The sequence below is a fragment of the Hyposmocoma kahamanoa genome, unplaced genomic scaffold, assembly GCF_003589595.1.
Source record: "Hyposmocoma kahamanoa isolate Upper Pololo Valley unplaced genomic scaffold, ASM358959v1 102, whole genome shotgun sequence".
Taxonomy (NCBI): Eukaryota; Metazoa; Arthropoda; class Insecta; order Lepidoptera; family Cosmopterigidae; genus Hyposmocoma; species Hyposmocoma kahamanoa.
This window is the reverse complement of record NW_020653337.1, coordinates 9,342,644-9,369,832: the sequence shown is the minus strand read 5'-3', so window position 1 is coordinate 9,369,832 and position 27,189 is coordinate 9,342,644. Positions and strand designations below refer to the sequence as shown.

General features: G+C 34.4%; 1 protein-coding gene across 1 annotated transcript in view; it reads right to left on the bottom strand.

The window, feature by feature from the left end:
* The window catches only part of LOC113237128 (protein kinase DC2), a 53,069-nt gene that overhangs the window by 24,897 nt on the left and 983 nt on the right, over positions 1–27,189 (bottom strand). Inside the window, exon 2 of the mRNA XM_026473423.1 lies at positions 3,431–3,599. Within this exon, the coding sequence (XP_026329208.1) occupies positions 3,431–3,599 (169 nt within the window). The remainder of the gene's footprint in view (positions 1–3,430; positions 3,600–27,189) is intronic.

Sequence of the window (27,189 nt, the reverse complement as noted above, 5' to 3'; positions counted from 1 at the left end):
CCATTATTGGAATTTTGGGTTGGAGTGGATCCGTGGATCGATATGAATCACTTTGGGAGGCATGGCTCTAGAACAATCTTATAACTAATACTGGACCATTTTGAAGACCGCATTGACTTATGACTTATGGGTGCTAATTAAATTTAACAATATATTTGTCTGCCACGTTCATAAATTTCGGTTTCATCAGTACGTTCCTTGGCTCGGCGCCTACGTCAGCTGCATTTGCACGTCATGTGTATAGCTGCATAGACGTTGCGCCTTTAATTGCACGCCACTACTCAGCACCGTCTCAATATTAATTAGGTGTTTTGGTCTACTAAAATACCTTGCCAGTAATTCATAATAAGCTGGTGTTTTGACATGTGCGATTGATATAGTGTTCCAGAAAATAAGGAGGTTAATCAGGAGTGCTATTTTTCTTATTTGGATAGTCTGAACATTTTTACTCAAAACTATCACTTAACTCTATGACTAATGATCGGAATAGTGTGTTCCAAACAAGTAGACAGTCTATATATACAAGGACTAACATAGAGTGGCTAAAAGCATCAAATATTAGTTAATTACTTTTTACGAATTCCGGATTTCTGGAAATAGTTTCAAAAGTAAGATAAAAAAACTACACACTTAGGAAGCTGAAGTTGAATTTTAAAGTAATTCTAAGGGCTCCATGTAAAAATGTAGTAGATAACTAACGTTTCACTAAAATAAACATTTTTGTATGAGGTACAAGCAAAAGCTTATTTTAACTAATGCTGAATAGTAACCGCATTATCCAAACTAATATTATGAATTCTGTTTTCACGCCTAACCCGGTGAACCAAAATTATGAATTTTGGTATAGAGATAGATGAAACGTGGGGGAAGGATATAGGCTACTTTTTGTCACAAAAGAAATCTGTAAGAGAGTCAAAGTTTGCATGGAGAACCAATATAACTATGAAAATTAGTAGGTATAGTACAGTAGATTACTCGAAGTACTTACTCGTATTCTACGCAGACGAAATTGCGACCACCAGTTAGTTAATTTCATTAAGTTTCATTATGAATAGAAAAAGTAATTAATTAATATTTGGTGGTTTTAGTGACTCCATATAAATCCTTGTATCTATATGTAGACATTTACATACTCATTTGGAACACCTTATTCCATCATTGTTTTTTAAAAACAGCATACATAAAATAAATGTCTTAACCTTCTCAAAAACGTATTCAATTCACATATTTGTAAAGAAAGATTTGAAAAATGATAATAGGGGTAGATATGTCTTTAAGAAGTCTCTATCTCAACGGTTAAGCCATGTATTCACAACGTCGGTTTCATGACCGGATAAAATTTACAATAAGAGATATGCGAAATCTTTAGACTGAAAAACAATGTATGCTTCTCGGAAATGAATCTGTTAACGAGTTATCCGTAACACTGCAATAAACCTCAATAAAGGTTATTTTTAACCGACTTCAAAAAAAGGAGGAGGTTCTCAATCCGTTTTTTTATGTGTATGTTACGCGATTACCCCGAAATTTGTGAACCGAATTCGATAATTCATTGTTTTGTTGGAAAGCTTTCCAATAACCTTTAGGTCCCATTCAAATTTGAAGAAAATATTTCACCTTTAGGGGTTGGAAAAATAGGGGATGAATCCGGTTTATTGGATCGCACCCACTGTCCGCTAACCGATTTCAATAAATCTTGACAAGTAGATGTAATTTAATTTAACTGCCTCTGTGGCCGAACGGTTACCGTGCCAGACTGCCACGCAGAGGTCCCAAGTTGGATTCCCTGGCTGAGAAAAATATTTGTATGGCCTACATTTATTTCTCTCGTGAGTTTGGGTGTAATTTGTGGTTCTCTATGTGTGTGTTCATGGCAACCGCAACACAGGGTTTCCCTAATGCAGGGCTATGTTAAGTGTGTGCATTATTAAAAAAAAATCCACAAACTTTTGAGATCAGTTTTTTTTATGTAGAGATGTATTTCAAACCCTGTTTTATTGATTATTTTTTGTTATTCTACGGTCTATCCTATATGAGCTGAAATAGTGAAAATGAGTTTAGAAAAATTATTATATCTCGAACAGTACTAAGTTGTATATATATTGAGTCTAATGCAGAAATTCTAATGAAATACAACATCCATACATTTACTGAAACCATTTTGTATTGATACCACGTGATATTGAAGCTGGTATCCGTAGTCATAGAGTAAATTTCACAAACTTTAAAAGATACAGGAATGGAAGAAACATGTTATAAATTTCAGATAATAGTTTAAATTATGGTATTTCCCAACATCATACTTTGGAAATAATCAAGTTAGGGTCAGGGTATCAAATTAATGTTTAAATAAAAGATGAAATCGAGACTCGAAGAATCAGCTAACAAATTATAATAGAAAACATATCAATACTTAGGAGAAGAAACTGCAAAATTTACTAGACGAGTGATAAACATAAATTTATAAACATTTTGGGTCATATCTTTTATATGTATAACTATGTTTACGTAAAAAGTAATATTGGCGAATAACAAAACATTGAGTAGACTATCAAAGGAGCATGCAAATATAGGGAACTTACAATGCTTATTAGTGAACTTCAGCCGCACAGAAAAAGCTTTATTATTAAGCTACTCAAACACACACACACACAGACATTATTAATTTTTATTTAGTCTACATAACTAGATCAACACTTAATCTATATAATAACTGTACATGGCCCAGGTATTTTCATACTTATAGAAGTTCATCAGCCATGATATATGTAACCTAGATTAAGTTAATTTTTTTTATGTAAATGGCAGGAGTGAAATACACGCTGTGCGTTACGCTTTCGCGCTGACCGCTGTTTTTACGTGGACATAAAGTATTTTCTGACTAGCTTAATGCGACGTCGTGTCAATGAGTGTGGTAACTTCCTAACCCAATCACATATAATTATTAATATGGTTTTTCAACGACTTTTTAGTCGTAGCGACATCTATGATAAATCTATGAAAGATTTATCACCCAGTTAGTACCTTTACAGCTACCAGTCCTGGCGAGAGATGTCGCTATTCATTGTATTAATTAAATTTTTATTGAATTGACATTCAATTATTTTTTGCGAAATTACTCCTTATTAGTTTGTTATAATATTAATTATTTATTATTATATTATTATATATAAATTATATTATTATTATAATTAATATTAATAATTTTATCAAACTAGTGGAGTAATTTCACAAAAAATAATTGAATATCAATTCAATAAAAATTTAATCAATCACATATATTTCAGTAAAATTGGCATTTATATCCTTTCCTCCTCGAATTATCGATATTATCAAATAACCGGCATTCGCCATTGGATGTTTACAGAGAAAACACTACCCAGCCACAAACAGCATGTGTAGATAGATATATAAATAAAAGTATACTTACAAATTGACTATGAAAGGGTGATTTATCTCAGCGAGTATGTTCTTCTCATTCATGACGTGATCCACTTGTTTTAGACGAATGACGTCTGCCATGGACAGGATTTTCATGGCCAAGTACTCGTCCGCTGCTTTGTCACGACAAAGGCATACTCGGCCGAATGTGCCAGTGCCTGTAACAAGCAAAACAAGAATCATAAGCACCTATGAGTAATTCCTTAGGTGATCATACGGTTATACAATTTAGTGGTGTCAAAGTGAATTTTGTATTAGGAAAATACGGGATAAAGGAAAGGGTAGATAACCTTTAATTAAATGTTACTTGTCTTGTAAAAAATCAGACCATAAACAAATATTTTTTATCTTAAGAAAGCTTTAAAAAAGGAAAACTTTTAGTAACATAGTGTAGATAGGTATCTCGTACATACATGTAAGGTGTTGACATCCACGTTCACCAAATTTACATTTTTTCAACCACTTTTTTTAAGTTACTGTTAATGTAAATGAGAGAAAAGAAAGTTGATCATTAAGAAGCTTTTTTAAGAATACAAGATTTTGTAGTCGTGGTGGGAAATGTGTATTTACGTGCTGTATTGTGTATTTACGCTCTTTGTATTTACGTGCCCGGACGACGCTCTAAAAAGTTATGAAGCGTTTTCGCGTTAATTTTTAATGATAATGAGCCAGAATCCGCAAACAAATAAGTATCGACGAGTTTGGTATCCTGTGTAGTTCTCAGAATGCGATTACGAGTGTAGAAACAAGGCGAGAAATAAATTACAAATAAACACTTCTTACTAACCGAGGATATTCCCTCTCTTTTATGACTCACCAAAGTTTTTATATGGGCACACGGGTGCGGCTAGGAATCAACAATAACATCTATATTGGTTTTATCGACAACTTGTGAGTCGTCGCTGAAAATGCCAGCGAAAAAAAAATAGTTCTCTGTATACTGTTTTTTTTTCGCTGGATCAAGAGAATACAAACAACACACTAAATTTTTAGTAGCTATCGAAAATTAAATCCGAACATAAAACTTGGCGTTTATAACCAAAGAACCATAGCGAGACTGTAAATACGTCCTTCGTCATTGCTCTAGAAATAGTAAACTCTACATCTGACAGAGATTTAAGAGTGAATAGACATTGACGGCGTACAACGGCGCGGGCGCAGTTGTGGGCGGGTTTTATAAAGAACCGTCATTTAGTTCACCTCACGCCACACCGCCACGAATCTTTCTGACGTACTTACCACGTCGTGGACAGACTCCACTAAGTCTCCTTTTTTTAATTTTATTTATAGTGGCATTTTAGTTCGCTGTCAGAAATGATAGCTCCAGAACAAGCGGTTTTCATTCTAAACATAATTGTACAAATAACTAAGATTCACATTGTAGTTGTTAAATGTATAACATTTTTGCACGAATTATTCGTTGCCCTTTTGACATAAAGCTTGGTCCGATGACTTCAATACCTACTAATATTATAATATAAGACTATAACCCAACTGGCCGATCAAAATTAGGACGTCCTCATTATGAGCTGTAAAGAGATAACTATTTAGGTGAGAAGGCCACAACCCCATTACGTTCATATTAGCCGAGCTCAAAATTTGCGTAACACTTGTTAATTCGAGTTCCCCGTGACGTATGTGTCTTTCGTAAGATACAAGTTCTAAGACTTTATTTCTGATCTCTTGCGTAAGGCTTTGAAGTCCAGGAAAATCTACACACTCGTAATGGCATATTTATTTAGAACTTATCTGTAATAAAACAGAACAGGGTATCTCATGTTTTACAATTGCGCAATTAAAAATTCTAGCACAGGTTTTTCATTTTAAACAAAGATTGTACAAGACTTTGGATTAGCAAATATTCCATTGAGATAAAATTTTTAAGATTGCGTTAATCTCCGCTATCGAGGTAAAACATTGGCATTCAAAATCTCTACGATCCACCTCACAAGTATTGGACCATGGTTTATAAAATCAATTATTAACAATTAGTTTACATGACAAATATCCATCACTTACTTTTGACGAGTATAACATCTATTACACAGATGCTGACGTACACACACCTTATAAAAATACAGTTGTTAAGTAGTTGTTTTTAAATGTGTTTATTAGTAAGGCTGATCATAAACAAGTCGGTGATTGAACAGAGATTTTAATATCTTGGGAAAACTCCTACCCTTGACAAAAGTAGGTATATTTTCGAAAATACAACATGAATCAACATTTTCTTTTTAATCAATCACGATACTGACGCGTAGGTTATCTCCAATATAAATCTCTTATACATACCTACTTACTTATATTCACTGATAAGATTGGCGCCAATGTTTTACCTTTCAATTTTTAAACGTAAAGGTGCGATAAACTTTTCCTAACACCTTTTGTTTGATTCCTTGTAGTCAATTACAGTCTTAATAATCTCAGAACAGAGTATTAAAAAAACCGACCTCAAAAGTACGTGGAATTACATCTATTTGCCAAATTTTGTTAGAATATCCCCTATTTCGCCGCTATACAGGACTTGACACAGGAGATAATAAAAATCGGTTCTCACTACTCATAGTACATATATTGAGAGAGAAAAACGCCTTGAATTGGAGAATAGCAAAACCAACCATTAAAATAATTGCTCCTTAAGTAAAATTTAGGCGCTATTTATAAAAATGAATGTTCATGCGTGATCAGCCACCCTTAGAGGTGGATGATTTTCTTCAAAATGAAATGAGACCACTATGGAGATTCCCTACAAATTACAATAAAAAAAGAATCATGATAATTGGTAAAAGAAACATACAGTCGAATTGAGAACCTCCTCCTTTTTTTAAGTCGGTTAAAAAGATAGTATTTATCTCGAGAATCTGAGCATAGATTGAATATTCTATAATCTACAACGAAGCATTAACCACTTGTAGATCAAGAGATCAAGATATAGTTGTCTGAAGCTACTTTCCCGACATAGGTGTTCAAGATCAATTGTTAAATAGACACAATTTAATATAGAAATTGTTATGAAACCTATTCAGTAAACGGAACTCGGAAACAATGTAATAAAATGTATTCCGGCCGGTGCCGTTAGCCTTCCTGACTCCGATTGTATGCAAACTACAATTGTTACAGTGTTTTATATACACAACTTGTCCAGGAGCGAAATCGATCCAATTAGCTCCCACATAAACATTATCGCATGATCAAAAGGCCGATAAGGTGGTTTTGGACGTTTTTATACGTTGAGGAATAATAAGGTTATAAATTATATGTGATTTTGTAATTTCTACTACAGGACCACGAACATTGATGTCAGAAATCTAAATAGTTACTAGAATCACCATTTCTACATATCAGTAACATTACAGCCTATAAAAAATATCAAACTCATAGCGAACTGAATCAACACTATTCACAAGTGTACTTTGTCAATTTCTACGGCGGATATCTGCAATAATCACCAAACAGCAAAGAGCAATCTTCGCTATCAGCTTCTTTCAAGACCTTCGCTTTCTCACGCTTCCCAGTACTATTCCGTTCTATAATATCTGTGATCTCATCCACTTTCCCATCGTTTTGGACTAAGCTCTTTCTAACGGCGCGTTAATGTTTGATAGCTCGATCACAATAGCACATTATTAGCACAATGGAGATTTTGTCACTGTCCAAATTATATAATTTTAAGTACACACGTACCAGATTATATAATTTTTTGGATTTCTTTGACAGAACTATAAAATAAATCTGTCATGTTTACGTAATAGTTGTTAAAAGTGGAGGCGATTAGTGAAGGGGGTCGTCGTCGGTCTATCTGAGTGTTCTAGAGTGGTACCTGTTTGACCACTTTCACTGGTAATAATGCACGGGCAGGTTTGAACTGCGTGATTTTCCGTCACTGTGGCTGAGTGTTTCTTATCTGTGCAATTGGCGTCATTTTTAGGATTTTTGAAACCTCATCTAAATTCAAACTCGATCCAGTATTTAATGGGTTCACTATATTAATATGTAATACAAAGCTTGTGAAGCCACAAAAACTAAATAAATAAATCGTCACTTTTCTTTTTAGTACTTTCTAAAAACCAGAGCTCTAGATTCTAAAAGAAGAAAATCTACTATTGAATACACGCTTTAGTTTGATTTATGCATACTTATATTTTAGGAAATTGAAATATTTCTTTATGACACCTAGTGATGGGACGAACAAGTTGTGCGCATGGTGGTAATAGACATGCCTGTCCATAACAGTTGCATTGCCGCTTAGTGCTTTAAATCGGAAAGATCTGCCACTACGCCCGTCACCATGAGACATAAGTTGACAAGTCCCATATGCCCGTACTTTCATCAGCAGCCTTACCCTTCAAAATCGGAACGCAATAATGCTCATATTACTGCTTGCCAGCAAAAATAGATAAAGTGGCAGTACTCTCCCTGAACGAACTCTTTCTTATGGACTATTTAATTTATGGACACAAACTTTTTCAACCGTGGTTTGTCGTGTGGTTCCAAATAGTCTTAGGTAATACGAAATCGTGACAACGGTATATATCTCTCTTGGCAATAGCAAAAGATTAAGCAAAATATTTGTGATCACAATGCTCACATTACAGCTTGGCAGCAAAAATAGATATGGTCGAACTCTTTCACAAGCTCTATTACTGCTAAAGTAATAAAAGAAAGGGAAGATTCTGCATCATTTTAATATGAATTTCACATTTATCTAGAGGTGACATTTCATTGTCATACTGCAACAAAGATATTGACTCGGAAACAAATTTATCTCTATATAGAGGCCAACGCAAAAAGAAAATAATACAAAATAAGTTATAAACAAAGACGAAGTATATTTACCAGTACATTTACATGATCAAAAGCAAGATACCAAAATAGTTACAAATTTGTTCGAAAATTCATTGGGATTCGTATAGAAGTATATTGGTGAAAAAGTCACCCGGTACCATTATGCTTTACATGGTCTACACGTGCAATCAAATAAAGATAATTTAGCTTACACGTACAAATTCGTCGTGTCTCATACGTGGTGCACGCATTTACATGATGTTTGTACCTCAAAATGCACCACATGGAATGCATGCACAGTGAACATGTCAAAATATAAAACAAAATACGATACAATAATTCTGGCATTTCATGAGTATTATCCATTCTATATGTACCATGAAACCAAAATATACTGTCGCAACCATTGACTTAAAATAAATGGACGACGGGTCTAATACAAAAACCACGAAAAAATGTCCCAAGTCAACCTATTCGGAATTTAAATTGTTATGTCATCGCAGTATCGCGCTGTCCGTAGAACAAATGAAGACTAAAGCGGAGTGTCGCGCTCTGTATACGATTTTAGCGCCTTACAAGTGCGGACACTTTTTAGCGCGGACCCGACGTCCATATAATTGTAAGTCAATAGTCGCAACTCAAAATTGTGGAATTGAAAAAGCACGATTTGAAAGTTCAAAAAATTTGTAAATGGAACCAATAAATTCATATTCTTTTTTTTTAATGGATAACTAAATATTATGTATACATAAAAATATTTATTCATAATAATATCCATAAAATTTTGATTTTTTGAACTTTCAAATCGTGTTTTCTCTATTCAGCCAATTTTTTAGTTACGACGACAGTATTTGATTTCAAGCGCAAAATATACTTTGCATGTTGCGTCTAGTTATAAAAGACACTTATCGATGATTTAATATTGAACTCGAGTTGAATCGAAATACTTAGTATAGTAATAATTTTAAATTATCACAAAATTGTTTTTTTATTTATTCGAAAGCTACTTTCTAAATGCATATTATATACCTACGTCATTGTAGATCTTTTATATCACTTCTTAATTGCTTCCATTTTTTAAAACAGTTTGATTCTGAAATAGATTAAAAAATTAAATTAATTCACTACTTATTACGAATGCTACAACCCACCCATGAACGAAACGCTAAAAATGGTCGAATAATAATAATGTTAAGAATCAATTCGAGCGTCTTGTGGCCAGTGATGCACTGGTAAATTTGTTTTTTCAAACAAACCAACGTTTCAGGCCGCTTGGGGCCCGTGGTCACGCCTGAATGGGACCTTTAAAGCATATAAGAAAAAAACAAATATACGCGATTTAGATCCGAAAATTTTTTTTTAAATTTCGAAATAGGTATGTGAATCTACGTGTTACAGTTTATTTTGTTATATTAGTTCTTTAAACTACTTCATATATTTGAAATATTATTGTGAATAGCCGATTAAGTGTTTATTTCTGTAAAATAAGCAAATTAGAAGAATACCTACATTCTAATATCACATTCCGTATAATTAAGTATCTAAAGTCTATCTTTTTTTAACATGGAGTGAAATGACATTTGCAGGCTTGCCCGTTTTCGTAAAATTTTAAATAGTCATGTAGTCATTAATAATTTATTTTTTTTAATTTTAAATAGTTTTCGACTGTTTTATTGATAGACTGTGAAAGTAGGTAAAATTTTTCCAAAAATGTCTGAATTATGGTTGTTACGACGTTCTAATGATTACTAATTGCGTTATTGTATACTTTTATCCTATTTTGACAGTTGATCTATTACAATCGAAATCAATTGTTAATCATACACGTTTTAATAACATTTTAAAATAGGAGATCCTATTTGTATTTTACTCAAACTGTTAAATTTGTGTATATGCATTTTCAAACATTAACAATTCAAATGAACCTGTTGGACGTTGGCAGTTGGACGAATAAGGAGCCGATGATGTTTCAAATTAAACAAGTTCGGCCGCCATTTATTTCATAATGGTAACCAACATTCAGTCGATAGTCGATATAATAATATTTATTGACTGCAATCACTAGCTGCTTGCAAACGGGCAACACTTTCGCGCAATGACCTGTCATTCTAATCCATCTTCAAAAAAGACAGACTATACATAAATGACATTCGACACTGTTGACAGAACGATCACGTCTCATTCAGCTTACTCAGTAAACCGGACAGCAGAACGGGACGTGGTAACAACATAAAAAGTTCGTGGTGGAACCTTGCCACTGCGCAGACCACGAGCACTCAACCGCGAAAACCTTTTACAGGGCTACTACAGGTATCACATTTTCATTACCGCTGACATTGGAAATAACCATTCTACCTTTGACATGCATAATTGCACTTAACAATTGTATCACGTAATACAACCTATATTGATAGAACGATACAATTATATTATCATAACCTATTAACCATTTATATGCACCGTCGAGCGACATTGAAGAACTGTTAACTTTATTTATGAATAAAAACATATTATACCAATATTTATAACTAGAGTAGGATACAGTAATAAAAGCCACTAATAATTTTGTAAAACTATGAGAAAAACATAAAATGAAATATTCATTAAATCCGAGCAAAAAAAGATCAAACAAAGTATAACTAATTACGACACGATATTCAGTAGTTAAAATTTTACGAACTTTATTACGCATTTCATATCATATTCTGGCAAAACTACATATAACATACACAAAACATAATTATAGAAAATACATTACATATAACATATACAAAAATACGAGCATGGTATTTGAATGAGGACAAGAACTTTGCTTTACCTCCGGCAGCGAACCTGGATATTTTTGTAAATTATGCTAATTGTTTTTGGTCTGACGGCGGCCGTTTTGGGCTTTAGTATCAATAAAGATTATTTTTGAGAAATCCTTGCTCTAGTTGTCTTCGTCAGCGCGTGAGAACAAAGGAGCTAATCACTGCAACATTGCCAAAACAAAAACACTCATAACGTACATGAGAACATCGGCAAACATAGCTATAGCTACGCATGATGCATTTATCTAAGATGTTACTTGTATAGATATCATGCTCTACTACAATTTTGAGGCCAGACGCCTCATTATAAGCAACATACGAGTAACATATTACATTATGTCGGTCGTAGTCGAGATTGTACAACAGAATGTAATCAAGTTCAATCACGACTGTTTTTATGTATCTGAAATATCAATAAACCGACAGTACTAATTGTATCTTCTCTAAAATATTTATTCGAATTTTTGTTTCGTTCTTATTTTCGACTTCGTCTAGAATTTAATGAATTCATTACATACTACGCTTATGGCCATATTAGAGGAACGCTAAAAATGGTTGAAAATTAATAATAATGTTTACAGGAATCACTGGCCACATGTACCAGACCGTAAAATTTGAAAAAAGAATCACTTAAAGCGTCTTTGATTTTGATCAAATATTCAGATGCGGCCAGTGTTATATAAACGTTGTTATCGAAATTCAATCTTTTAGCGTTCCTCTTAATCAGTTCATGGTTATAGACCAAAATTGCTAAAGATAAAAGGTGGTACATCTTGTAAATAATAGGCAGTTCAATTTTTAAAAAGGTGAACGCGGATAACGGATTTCCAGCAATTAACGCCATCCATCACGACAAAAATATAATTTAATTCTTGTTTTCGTTTATTAAATACTCAAATATTTTTTTGTTGTTGTTTTCGACCAACGCAAGTAGGGACGGACGTAAATGGCTTCTCCACTCTTGACTAAGACCAGAGTGCTGCCAACCGATTCTTATTTGTGTTTAAGTGTCACTTTACAGTACTTATAACATATACGAGCAAAACAACCAAAATTAATCCACATGACACCAAATGCGTTACGCATAATGTGTCATATCAAAACACGCAATAACATTTATTTATCATGTCTATTTATAATCGTAACACTGTGGATACACCTCAAAATATTAATTGTTCCAACAAGAATGCGATAAAATTTGACGTCGGAATGACCATTGTGATATCACACCGGTTTAGATTTATTAATTTATCTGTTTACAAAGATAATATCTGACAAAGATAATATCTTACTTGTACTGTCGTTGGTCAGCACGCAGTTTGACCACAAATGAGACAAAAAGTGAATACGTAACTACTACCTACATTGGCTTCAAAATACGGCAGTAAATTCTAACTGACCACGTAAAATGCAGTGTGTAACGCAATTTGATCATACAAGGGAATCGACTATAGTAACTTAAGCATCACCAACTTTCAGAAAATAATATTGACTTGATTAAGTTTCCGCCTACATATTAAGGTCGCATTTATTCAACACGAATTTTATCGCGCTCATGCCGCGCGGTCGCCACACGGAGACCGCGTTGGCGCCGCGCAGCGACCGCGTGCATCTAACTGCCACGGCAAAGTACTCTCTATTTATTTAGCTTTGACGTTTTAACTTAAATGAGCTTCCCGGGCGCGGGCGAGTCTGGCTTGTATTTGATCCACGCGGGGACCGCACGGTTGTATCATTCAGAGGAATTCAAATGTTGTTACCTTGTAAATAGTATGTACCTACGTGAAAGCATGGTAACCGCGCGGCGGCCGCGCGAAAACTTTCGCGGCGTATAACTGGGCACTAAAAGTCATGACGGGAGAAAAAAATCTGAAGCCAACCAGTATTGAGACAATAAAGTCGTAAAACAGTGCTTATGACAATGATATCATCAAGCCGTAAATACGCCTACACAAATCGCATAGTCCGAATATCTTTTACTGGTTTCCAATAGCACATAAATCATTGGAACACAAAACATGGTGTTGTTAGATTTTTTCCAGTCTGTGACGTCAGAGCACAGCTGTCGGGAATGTCTGCGCGACAAGCAGCGGACACACATAGAGTCCATTATTTTTAATCAAAAAAGCTTTTAGTTTCATTAATCTTTAAATTCGAATCACATAAACTACGACAATCTGCGAATTGTCATAGCGAAACAACCTTCACACGAAGGTGATGTAAAACATCGCCACGAATAAAAAACTAACTTCAAGATTTATTCAAGGTGATTTATTACGTGACATATTCCGTCCATCAACAAAACCATAAATTTTGAAAAATTAAAGTAAATTTATTTTCTATGCTTCCAAATTATATCAGTTTAGTGAACTTAAAATTTACGTACAATTATTGAGAAGTAGCAATGGTTTTATTACATGTAAGCTCATAATAGGTACGTTGCAATTGCATGACATAACATAATAAGTAGTGTAATCGAGGCTCGCCTGAAGGCACAGTTACTCAACTTACTTAGAAACCGGTCTAAATACAATGTCTCTTAAATAAAGGCAGTTTATCTTGTAAATCGAACATAATATTTTGATATTTCGGTTTTCCATTTTCTACTCGCCAGCCAGTAGAGTGCAAGAAGCGTTTGCAAGAAAATCTTGGCATTGGAGACTAATTTACGTAAGATGCGACATTTTCCCTATATCGATATGATGTAGAATTTACAATGTGCGCACAAAATATCACTAAAATCTCTGTTGGGCGACAGTTCTAATCTTCTCCTGTGCGCGGGTCTCACTGAGGCAAGGGTTTAGGCCGTAGTCCGCCACACTCACTGGCCCAATGCGGGTTGGGACCTTCACACGTTTTCCAAGGATTGTGATCCTTCTTCGACATGCAGATTTCATCACAATCCTGCACTGAAAAGCTCATGGTAAATTCCAAATTAAATTTCGGACATAAATTCTCAGAGGGGCGAGCCCAGATTCGAACACACACTATAAAATATCAATCCACCCAATTGAAAAGGTACGAAATTTTTTCCAATTCCCAAAAAGTACGAGCTGTTTGTAAATTAAATTAAACTCTTCATTTAAATTCAACTCATACCGTTTAGAAGTGACAATCGTCTACAACCAACAATTGAATGTCGCTGATAACATTCTAAAAATATAACAGCAAGAGCTAGTACAAATAAAACAAGGTAGATATTTAAATGAAAGTAAACAGTTTTGATAGGGAAGTTGATTAATTATTCTTAATCACACACTAATATATCACTCAGCAAATAAATGGAAATAGGCGAACTTCCGGCATAAAAAGATACATTATCTATACCAATGAAAAACTATACAAACTGTACAAACTAGTCACGCTAAATTATATTTAGCTCAAGAATTCTATTGAAATAGAACGCGCGTATTAAAACAGTGAACAAAAATACTCAATCGATAAATCAACCATTTATAAAATCACCATGACCCTTTTATTAACAAATACTTCTGTTGTAGGTACCGGGAAACAATGAGTCATCCATGTTTTGCCATTGGATAAACCGTTCGTGCTAATACCACCATAACTGCAGAACCAATAGGGTATTAAGTTATTTTTTATACGGAAATGAAGTTGGTTCGTGACGATGGTGAAAATTTATAAAAAACAAGCTTTTTCATTCGCGTGACATGTGGAAACAAAGGAACTGTACGAAACTAAATCAACTTTAATTAAGTAGGCAAAAGGTTTAAAATGTGTTCCTATTTTACATAATTATTGTGCCTATAATCACATTTTATTGTTATTTTAGGACAGTAATTGTATAAAAAATGAAAACATAAAAAACAGGCAAATGAAACTATTTTTCCGGATTTAAATCGCGTATATTTATTATTTCAAACAAAACAACGTTTCGTTAAATTTAAGTTAATAAAAATTCATTCCATAAAATAATTTGTAAAACGTAATGTAGCGTAAATTGGAATGTTTCTTTGTAAAATTAAAAATAAGATATTTAATTAATAACTTTTGTATATGTATAGTGAAAAAATATGGTGGTTTGCATTAATATTTGACATAACTGGTTGATGACCACCTCAGTTAATCGTGACCATGGACCTGTAACGGGCCCGAAACGTTGGTTTGTTTGAAAAATCAAATATACGCGATTTAAATCCAGAAAAATAGTTTCATTTCCTATGTGTAACTATCGCGAAAACCTAGGAACTCGATATAAAAAACATAATTGGAAAGGTTCCTTGTATATAAAATACGTGTGTGTTTATCTAAAGGTAAGTAGCAACGACAACAAGTTAAGCTAGTTTAAAATACATTTACCAGTCGATATTCTCCAAGCTTTCTTGTTGATTTTTCTGCGTATCAAGTTTTCTAGAGAGCGGCATTGCCTTTTTCATCGGAAATCTTTTACTCATATGCAAATCTATCGTAGATCCAAACTAGCGGTGAATGTCTAATAAGTTAGACATAAAGTAAGGGTGCTTTGTATTCAGTGAAGCAGGGATGGACGATTTTATGCTTTGTATCCATTGACTTACAATTATATGGACGTCGGGTCCGCGCTAAAAAGTGTCCGCACTTGTAAGGCGCTAAAATCGTATACAGAGCGCCACACTCCACTTTAGTCTTCATTTGTTCGACTGACAGCGCGATACTGCGATGACATTACAATTTAAATTTCGAATAGGTTGACTTGGGACATTTTTTTCGTGGTTTTTGTATTAGACCCGTCGTCCATTTATTTGTAAGTCAATGTTTGTATCGATTTTTTTTTTCATAATGGATCACATGTCTCTGAATCTATCCACAGATCGGATCATAATTATGGACTTGAATCGATCTCATTGACAATTATAAATAAAATCATTGCGAACTTACGTTTAAATTGCCCTCATAACTTTTCATTATTTGATTAATACCATAAACAATGTGGATAAATTAAATAGTGTCGGCATTTGTCTGAAATCAGTCTTGCTTCATTGAGTTTATAGTATTTAATGACTGGCCGTAACAAATGAATAAGACGAGGCTTTTGTTTAGATTACGAATACAATTTAGACCATTCGATTCACCTTTCTTTCGAATCGATTCGCTTGAAATTCGCATTGACATTAATCGATTAAAAAAATGTAGATTGTATACACTTGAATCGATCTTCATAAAAATAAATATAATGTACACATCCCTACAGTGAAGAGCAATTTAAAATGTTTAATAGCCTTTGATCATAAACGATTACGCGATCCACGGGGCGTAATCGATTACGACTCCGAATTGTACGAAGGCCTTTGTATAGCAGATATGCTTTATGAGAGGTAAACGAGATATAGTGAATTTTCTATGTAACATGTTACACATTATACTCTATTGTTATCTTTAATATTCTTACGTAAATGAAATTAACGGACAAATTTCTTTATAATTTAACTTTAAAATTGAAGAAATGTAATTTGTTACGGTGACTGGATACAATTCAAGTGTAATTTTAAAAACGTTTATCTAAATTTTTTCGTCATACCCTGACGGCATACTACGAGTATGTACAAAATACTAATAAAGTAGGTACCATATATACACATGTATCAAAAGACTGTACTGTTCGTAAGAGTATTTGCCTTTTTACCACGTTTGTAGTGTGACGGAAGACATTTTCTCAGAGGACAAACGGCACCGGAATCGGATATGCGCTTTGCTCTGGAATTATTCACGCTCGTGATGCCACTGTGCATTAATCTTCGTCTTAAGAGATGATTACGTCATCGCATTTAGAAAACTCGTTTCAACTGTTCTTTGTGGCATAGTACCTATTTGCCTTTAAATAATCTCAATCAAATACAAACCAGACCATTACAAATTGTAATGAGACCTATGCGAGAATTAAGATAATTTACATATTAGTATTCTATTATTTGAGATATTTGTAATTTACTGAATATATTATGCACCGATTTCCAACACTTGCATTTTTCTGTTATTCAATGAAGGATAGATACTAAGGGTGTCACCATACTTATCGACAGGGAATCAAATTAACGTGCCTACAAATGTGCGCGATTTATAATTTTATGTCAATCTACAGAAAATACGATATCGATCGTTTGTTTCTAACATATTTACTCGATTTTGTCTGATTACACTGTTGATCGACAAAAAATGCAATATCCATTGTCTCTTGCTTACAAATTTACGTATTTTGTTTGATCGCCAAAACATTGAGCAAATCTGCTAACCGGCTTATGCCGATTCCGCATAATAAATATGGTTCACCATAGGGATTCATCCCTAATACGCGACTGTACTCGAGTTTTTCATCGTGTATTGTAAGTGAGACTTTAAACACATTCAGTTTTTAAGTTCCGTTTTTCTTCGTACCTGTTTTGTTAAATTCGCGTGCAATAAGCGATAAGAGGTGCCGGTCATGAGTTATAATTTGCCACTTTTCTACAAACTCCACGAGTTGCGTACCAACTTGATAGATATTTAACAATACGCTCTAGTAAATCGATGTCAGCATGCTGGTAGTCTGTAATTAGTTACTAGTGAGTCTAGAAAATACACAAGTACACAGAGTTCGTGTCACCTTTTTATGTACGTCTGTAATAAATTCTAAGTAGGAAAGTCACATTGAAAAAATTGGTTATGAAATCTTATTATGAACATAGTATTTGCAGTTTGAATATACTAGTCAAGAAAGGTTTAGGCCAAATTAATTTCAGAGAAGTAAAAAACTTTCGCCATATCATAATCAATAATGCACAAATTTATTAGACAATCAAGTCTTGTAAGTTTAATAACACAGCGTTTATAGAGTTCCATACACAGTTTCGTTTATTCCAATTTCGGTACGCACGAAACAAAATTGCTGACAAAGTGACAATAAATGATTCGTTGGACATTTATTGTTATTGAAACAATACACTATTGATGCGGTAAACTTATTGTGACTGCAACTATCTCTTCATTCTCAAATGTAGGCCATACCTCCAGCAATGGAAAAATTAATCATATAACAACAGTCTAATTCGTTTTAAACAAATACTGAATCGCAGTGTTAGGAATTTCTCTCGAATGGTGACTATTTCGACCATAGACCAAAGTAATTTCGACCTAATTTTGATTTGATAAAGCCATACTATCTTAGGCTTGTTGTCGAGACCTTTTATATAAACGGCTAGCAGGACCTACTTTATAGTTAGTTTTAAAACTTCTTGTATTGTTTGTTACTTTCACAAAAAAACACTGTTGGAATGACAAACGTAAGCTTGGCAATAAAAACTTTGTTTGAAAACTAAATATCTCTGTCGTTGTTCAGAGATTAAAGTATGTTGATGTAAGAATATCTTTTACTGAGCATGCAGAATATAAAAATTGACAGCATTATCAAACACGTACAGTAGAATTAACATGGAAACCGTACTACGTAGGGAACTGGTTAATGCAAAAGAGAACTGAAAAGAAAACCGCATGCCTCATATAAATTCAAACTACACTTGGTCTAAAGTACTAATCCTGCACGCGTGTAACATATTAGAAAATATTTCCTTAAAGACCTTATCGGATATATTGTAATCTTAGCCAAATAGCATCATAGGTAAGTTGTTCTATGAAAAATAGCCGACTTAGGCAAGGGTGCAAATTCTTAACGTTTATTATTCTTGTCCATCGGCGGACGGCACGTTTTGGCAGCCGGCGATACGCTTATCTTTCATAACGGTGTTAAAATACACTCCACTCTCTCTTAAAACAAAATCTCCAGTAATATACTATATATAATTGACGCACAACTAGCTTCCTACTCACGCTCAGTATTACAGATTCCCGGTCTTTAACGAGACACTCATAAGAGTGTTTGCTAGTTGTTTTAAATGCGTGTAGCAGTAAACACTAACTTGCAGTGGACAACGAACCATGCGAATGAAACGAGTAGTAATGTTTTACAAACAAAATCCTGCATTAATTATACAACTGCATTTTTCTAATAGCAGTAGAGCGTCGTCGAGCGTTGGGAAAAAGTCGTCCAGGGAAGTACTGCCACCTTATTATTGCCACCGCCAAGCAGTAATGTGAGCATTACTGCGTTCCGGGTTTGAAGTGTGAGGAAGGCGTTGGTGAAATTACACGCACATGGGACTTGTCAACTTATGTCTCAGGGTGACAGACGCAGTGCAATGCCCTTCAAATCTCCGACTTAAAGCACTAAGTGGCACTGCACTGTTACGGACAGGCGTGTCGCTTATCACCAGACTTGTTTGTCCCGTCACTTGGTACCAGAAAAAAAAAACGAAAGCTGTAAGCATTATGGTGGTGTCATTGACTAATACAAGTGTAAAGATGGCTTTCATTCAAGTACATGTCACATAATAATGCAATGTTGAGTCACTTAAATGCAAATCGAAAACTTAAATACTTGACATGAATAAACGTACGTCCACAAGGCAGATTTATTTATCGCTACTTATTTTCTTTTAGCATTTTATTCGCGTTACTCTAGGTACTGAGTTAAACATGTTTTATGGTACTAATTGACGTAGTTCTTATATATAAATGTAACATCATATCGTAAGTCAAAAGCCAACATCACGTACAAAACCAGAGAAAACATAAACAACCATCACGTTAGATTGATGTTTACAATACAACACTCAACTCATTTAATAACAAGCCTCTTGTAAATAAGAACGTCAAACGGAAGGAGATTTAAAACTACAAAGGGCGTAGGAAAGCCGTATGATGTGCGAACTATTTTAAATTCTGATTTCTGTAATCCATCACTCAGTTAACGACAGTTTTATTATGTTATAAATCACGAGAATAAACACTTTTTTCTTTCTCACAATCATCAAAGTAAAGTTATGTTGCGCGAGTATAGCGAACATTTTACGAGCAGAATTACGTGTCTTTACCTGTTGATTTACTCATTGTACTTTTGCGTTGAAAAATAATTTGTCAAAAAAACTAAAAAGATTCCCAGAAGCGTGGGAGATTTCAGTGTGCTGATAAGTAGGTCAACTTTTCCCGTACACGGTTTCGCTGGAACAGTGAAATTCAGTTTGTTTACATTATATTGGTTATTCCTGTATAAATTACGAAAATGGTTTATTGGGACATGTAAAACGGCTCCAATTTATAATATTAGATAATCTGTTTTGTATCTTATCCAAGTCGGCTACTAGGTAAATTGCTATTATGTGTCATGTGTTTATATGTTCACATCTCTATTAACCTATATTCGGAAAATATCATATCAAATTATAATACCGTAGCTTGTAAAATGTGTGCATAAAATTTCGTATGTCTTGGACATGGTTTCATTCATTTTCTCAATATAAACAGATAAAGGCTAAGTAAGGAAGCCTGAGCTGTCTTGACAAATACAGGAACACGTAGTTGAGAAATCCGAGAATCAGCCAAGTTTCCGCTATCACGTACTTGTCTCTCCTTAACTTGCGCAAACGCATCCTCACTTTCGAGTTCGTTGACTCACGCCATTTTACTTTTTTCGCATCTATCAGTAGCCTGACCGGTATGCCGAAAATCTTCTTCAATTACTTCTTGCGTAAGCAAACCTGTCGTCGATCTGTTTGATCGGCAAATCGAGTTTATTTATTTTCCACTCAAATTACAAGTAGATACGTAAATACTTTGATACGCTTTTATATTTCCGAGACGTCCTAAATGAGTTATACAATAAAGTGCCCGTGAAGTTTGACAGAGATATATAGTTATGACTTCATCAATTTTTGCTAAGCAAGAATCGAGTAGAATTTTTACTAATACATCAATCTTAAAATTTTAAACAATCCTAACAAAACCCTATCTAAGCAAATCCAAGGAACAAAGTGACATAATCAGATAATCATCATTGTTTTAAAACGCAAAATTTATGTATTCCTACAAAATCACGGAAAATTTTAAACAAATTACATTTCGCGTGTAATATTTCTCACTAGCTAACAAATTACATTTACATTTTTAAGTACAAAACAGCAACATCTACAATGGCTAGTTAAGTATACGCACCATGTAGCGACACAATCACAATACTTTACAAGAACGATAAGAGTCTCAATGTCACAGTTGTATTGCGCGTGTCGGAGAAAGTAGCTACCTATTGAATCTCATAAATCGACTGGAAACGTACGCTTACGCCGTTCGTGCAGCTGATGACGTTACGTAAGATCACCTTGCCTGCATCGTGCTAGTGTGCTTATAAAATACAGGCATTGGGTGGTTCTTTAATATACACCTGTCTAAACAAACGGCCAAAAAAGATTTAAATACTCTTAGACAACAAAATACATTTGTTACCTGAACAGGGTATAACTTGGGACTTTTCAAGGCGACAGTCTACAGACATTACTGTCGTTTGCTAACTAAAAAGCGGCTAAGTGACAAAATATTTTTTTGAGATATTATAAAAAGCCATAACCCACTTTTAGAACATTGAAATTGTTTAATGATATTTCAGCTATGCATCGTTAGGGTAAGTTCCGATGTTGGCCCAGAGGTTTTTCAAGTGCTCTGTTAATGTAAAAATAACGCTTTTTAGAGCATTCTGTCAGAATTTTTATACAGGTGCACTGTGGACCAACTTTACGCAGCGGGCTTACAACTCCTTGCGTGTACTGTACAATAACATCTTTAGGGTTCTGTTGAGGCTTCCCCGCTTTTGCAGTGCATCTGGCATGTTTGCGGATGCATGCGTGGATGATTTTTACGCAATCATGCGCAAAAAAAGTGCGTCACAGATGTTGCGACTGCGTGGGAGCACCAATAGTATCCTAAAGATGATAGAAGTAAGAATGGACTCGCCTGTCTTTCGGCGGTTTACCGAGTTACATGTAATATGTAAGTAATATTAATAATAATGTATAATAATAATGTATAATAATAATGTAATTGCACCTATTTGATAATTGTTTTTGTCCTCTTTGTCTCTACTAACTTAGCACATAAGATTATTGTTACTAACAAATATGGACTAAGTTGTCTGAAAAATAAATGAATTTGAATTTGAATTTGAATTTGATAAGTCGAACACGTTAACTAATTTTAACTGTTTTGAAAAGAGAATTTTGTGCTCTATCTTATGCTATTTAAAACGGATATTTGACCATTTCTCACTTAGCCTCGTTTAAGTTAGTGGATGGCAAATTATTTAGGTGTGCATGCTCCATCTTCGACCTGTGTCGCTTTTCATCAGGTGAGATGGAGGACAAATGCGGACTAATTTTTTAATTTAATAAAGACGAATAGAAAAGATGTATAGAAATTATATAAATATAAAGTTAATCGTAATCGTTCGTAGCCGTAAGAGAATTGTAAGTAAAGTTTGATGTCAATTATTTTATTGGGCATCATATCCGGAAATATTAGTTCTGTTTTCACAGCGTTACAAACGTGACAACTTGAGTTTTAATTAAACAATAATGGCAATGAAATCTTGTTACAATCAACATCACTTGACCTCAACACCCGCACTATGTGCATATGCATGATTAATACAATAACAATAAGCAAATCTCTGCAAGACGGCCAAGGACACTGTATCATTGAACTAACTATCACTCTTTCGAGCTATACGTTGCTCATGCTGTTTTTCCGCTTTTCTACGAAATTTATAACTTGGAAGTTCTTAACCTTACTACGTTCCGTGTATTATTTTAACTCTTATTAAACTTTGTGATGATTTTTGTATAAGTTTTCCAGTTTCCCTCCATTGATAAATATTTTCGAAAGTGCTATGACAATGAATGCAGATAAGAGCTCATAAAACCTCAGAGATTCGTCAAAATAATACTGGTTCCGTATTGAAGTTTGCCTTTTGTCTCCGCCACCCGTCGCCAGTGCATTGTTCTTCCTCAACTTTCCATTCTTAATTTCTGTGTAACTAGTTTCATTGTATCCCTTCCTTCTGTGCGTACACTATGAGAAACGTGAACAAAATTTCGTGAGCGCATTAAAGTAATATTGGTCTTTGAAATTACGGTTGTTTAAGTTAAAATAGTGGGTATGGCTATGATTGTTTATGCGCATTTAATCAATCTTTCTACATTTTTCTTTTACTACATTATGAACTGCGTCGTAGGCCCCAAAAAAATTCATGAATTAAAACCGTCAGCAAAGCTCCAACAAGCATACGATCGATGATCGATCCAAATAAACTTCTATTGCCCTTCTAAAGGTCTCGTCTCACGCACATAGAGGGGCTAATAGTAAATAAATGTAGCTCAAGTGGCACACAATAAGAACAAAATTTTAATAGTAATATCTAATCTTTATTTGAGTATTTACGAGGTGCGCTATGCGACATACTGACCCACATATCTTGAGGTAATCGCGCGTGACAATACACAAACGTTGCGTGTGTAAACTATAATATTCATCTATATACCATTCATTAAGCGGTTCATTTGCATTTATGCGAGAAGTCGAGCAAGTATTTGTGAGTAGTAAATGGCAAATCTTCAGTAATAGAAACAGAATAGTGTAGTATAAGGTTTGATGCGTGAAACAGTCGTTAGTGCTGTAACTAGAGCACCGAGAGAATAAAAGATTTTAGCACCGCAGCGAGTGGCGAGACATGTTTTGCTCTGTTTCACCTTGACAATTGCACCGGGTTTACAGAATATTAGAGCCCGTGTTATTCGTGAACTTAATAATAAAGGAAACAATAATTTTTTGGTACAATAAGCTACATTTGCGTAATTTATTCTAAAAGTTTTCATTTTATAGAAAAGTATATTCTTAATTTGTTTATATAATTTTTATTTTGGAAATGATAAAATCTTTAACATTATATTCAAATGTGACATTTAATTTTTTTTTAATCCGTAGCTTCTACCAGCGATTTTGTTTACGTTTAAAAGTATTTTCATAAGCTTCACCAAATTTCATCAAAATCTGTTAATTCATTTGGACATGATCAAGTAACAATATGTAAATGAATAAATAAAACACGATACAACAAACAGCCAGGCTCGAGACAATATAAAAAGAAAAGTGAGTTTCTACACTGACCCGGCCGGGTATCGAACCCGGGACCACCACCATGAAACCACCGGTGTGCAGGCCAGTCGACCACGGAGATCGTAAACATTTTTTTTTATGATATTAAATGTGGGGATGAACGAGTCGTGCGCCTGGTATAAGTGACACAACTGCCCATAACAGTTGCAGTGCTACTCAGAGCTATAAATCGCAAAGATCTGAGGGGCACTGCCACTGCGCACGGGCGACACCCTGAGACATAAGTTGACAAGTCCCACGTGCCTGTAATTTCACCAGCACCCTAACCCTTCAAACCCGGAACGCAGTAAAGACCATATTACTATAGTATTACCTACTACTTGCCTTTGCTTACAGAAATAGGTAAGGTGCTCTACTGTTATTACTTCCCTGGACGAACTCTTCTGTCCATCCATCAAAACTTCCCATTTATAATATTAGTAACAGAATTTCAGTTTCGGAAGCGAAATGAAATAACTTTATTTTTATTTAATGAACTAAGAAAAGTCACCGCACGTCACACGTTAACAAAACGCTACATAGTATAGGCGCTAACCCTCAAAAGACTTTCTGACTTTCGCCTGAAACCTGTTTATTACATTTTAACTACACGTTTCACAATATATCTTTGTTAAGCCATAAAATAAAATGTTATATTTTTGTTAATGACTAGGTATATTTTTAGCACCGTATTTGTTTCCTTGTCATTATTATAATCATTCTGCTCGAACAACATACAATTTAATTACGAGTGAATACGTTATAAAGCACACAGTTTCACGGTTAAGTGAAAAGGAAATGTGCCGGTGCTGGTGTACCACTAGGTCAGGCCGATAGCTCGATCGCCCTTGGCCCAAATTTCCGGGCAGAAATTAGGTCGCCTACCATCAGAGTCCAGGTGCATTGCGTTCCATACTATATTCACAATGTACAGGTAGATTATGGGTCGACATTGATTGATTACCACACCTTTAATATTATCACAAACTTTTATAGAGAACGTTTTATGTTAAGAGCGTTAAAAGCATTGTCGAGTATATCGCGGTTTCAATTGATAGCGCTGAAATTATTTTGCTTCTAATAAACATTTAGTATACTTTACCAGAGCAACAGGTATGTAGATACAGCTAGGAATAGTATTGCTTGCATTCACGTACAGATATCTACTAAAACTGTAAAATCATTTACGCCTTTCTTCGATTAGTCTTTTGAACTTGACACGGTGGGTATAATCAGAGATTAATAAACTTTATTACAAGGTTATTTGCATTGTTATTTGTTTTTATTACTAAATCTCTTGCATTTAGAGCAATAAGATATGCTTTGAGAAGATTGCGTCTGCGTGTCGGGTGGAAACCAGAAAACTGAAAAGAAAGTATATCCTTTCTCCCAACTTTTCATCTTTAACCTTTATTACGCATAAAGTCACACGTAAAGCTGAACCAGGTAGACAAATGATATTTTAATTCAACTCTGTGGAGCATGAAATATGAACGGTCCAAAGTCCAAAGTGTCAAGTCTGGTGTGTCCTTGACTGTACATAAATAAGGGATCGTTAACGATTTGTTTTAATATTTATCATTTCAACATTTCGTTTGTTATCGCTAAATTAAGATTCTTATCAAACTTTGGGTTTAATTACACAAGTCAACACATATTTTGTGCTTAACGGTTTGAGGGTATGATAATTAGAATAACAGATAATAAGCGAAAATTACTAACGAGAACTATTGTCCCCAAAGGTTATTGTTTTAGTAATTTCAAGAATGACGTCATAATGACTTGATATACATAAACATGATGCGATTTTAAAACATACGGAGGCTAAATAATAAAGTTTGAGAGAGTGTTTATGTTTTATTTGTGATTTTTTATGCACAACAAATAAGGAAGTTTATGCTAATGCAAGAACAAGTCAACATGTAATCGAATATTGTATTTAGTTTTCTTCAAAAGCGCATACGTTTTGTGTCAATCCATCAACATCATGTGAATTGAATGTATTCCGCGAAGCTTTCAACGACACTGTTGTTCGCTAAATAAAAAAGGGCCGTAAAACGAACTTTCTCTACATTGCCTCTATAAATTTGATAGATATTTTATTGAAGATAAAACACGGGTATTTATAGCTTTATTGCAAGAGCAGAAAATCATTCATTACCGATGATGTGGTGGTCTAATGATGAGTAGACACTTCGTACGTTTATGATTGGAAGGTAGAGTCTTTACGAAAAGTGTTATGTCATGCCTAAGTCATTCAACACACCGACTGAGAAGTTCCTTGTTTAACCCTGAAATTGTGGTGCCAATGTTGGTACTGGACTTTAATGTTTGTCAAGAGTAATGATTAATTCTTCAAAATTCCCCAACAAGGTGAAGGTTGAAATAAAAATACGGTGTGCACAATGCACAATATTTTTTTTTAGTTATATTGAGATTATCTAGAGCTACCTACATATAATAAAGGAGATGTGACACAATATAATTGCTGTATGTATTATCAATTGCTATAGGCACAGCTGTGAAATAAAATGCATGTAGGAAAACGTAACAAACTCTTCGAAGGTATAATACCCAATTTGCATTGGAGCAGCGTGATAGACTAAAAGGCATGGGCTAATGGTGGCAACACATTAAAATACGTAACCAGAATAATTTAACAAAAATAAAATAGTTATTAATGCAAACAAACAAAAAATTCCTTGGATCCGGCTGGATTCGAACCAGCGTCTTTCAGCGAACCGTGCTTGACGCTATGCCAACTAAGCCAAGGAACGAACCAGCGGCCCTTACGAATTTTTTAATGTGCTGTTTTATGCGTTGTGTTTATGTGCAGATCTTTATTTTCGGTTTTTAACGAAGCCGTAGCGCCATCTCTGAGAAATCTATTTCTTCAAAAGTAAAGTGTCCTACCTTTAACTTACCATATACTTGTATGACGTCCGGAAGACTACATTCAATAAGCTTACTGAAACCGGAGATGTTACTATGAACGAGGTAAAACCGTAGAAAACTAATTTAGTATTTACATAGTGCAAACAATATTGAGGAAATGTTTATTGTACACCTGGATAAGTAAAGATATTACGGCCAGAAACGAGCAATGTAAATTAAAATATTGATGACCACTTTTAGTGGTGACTGT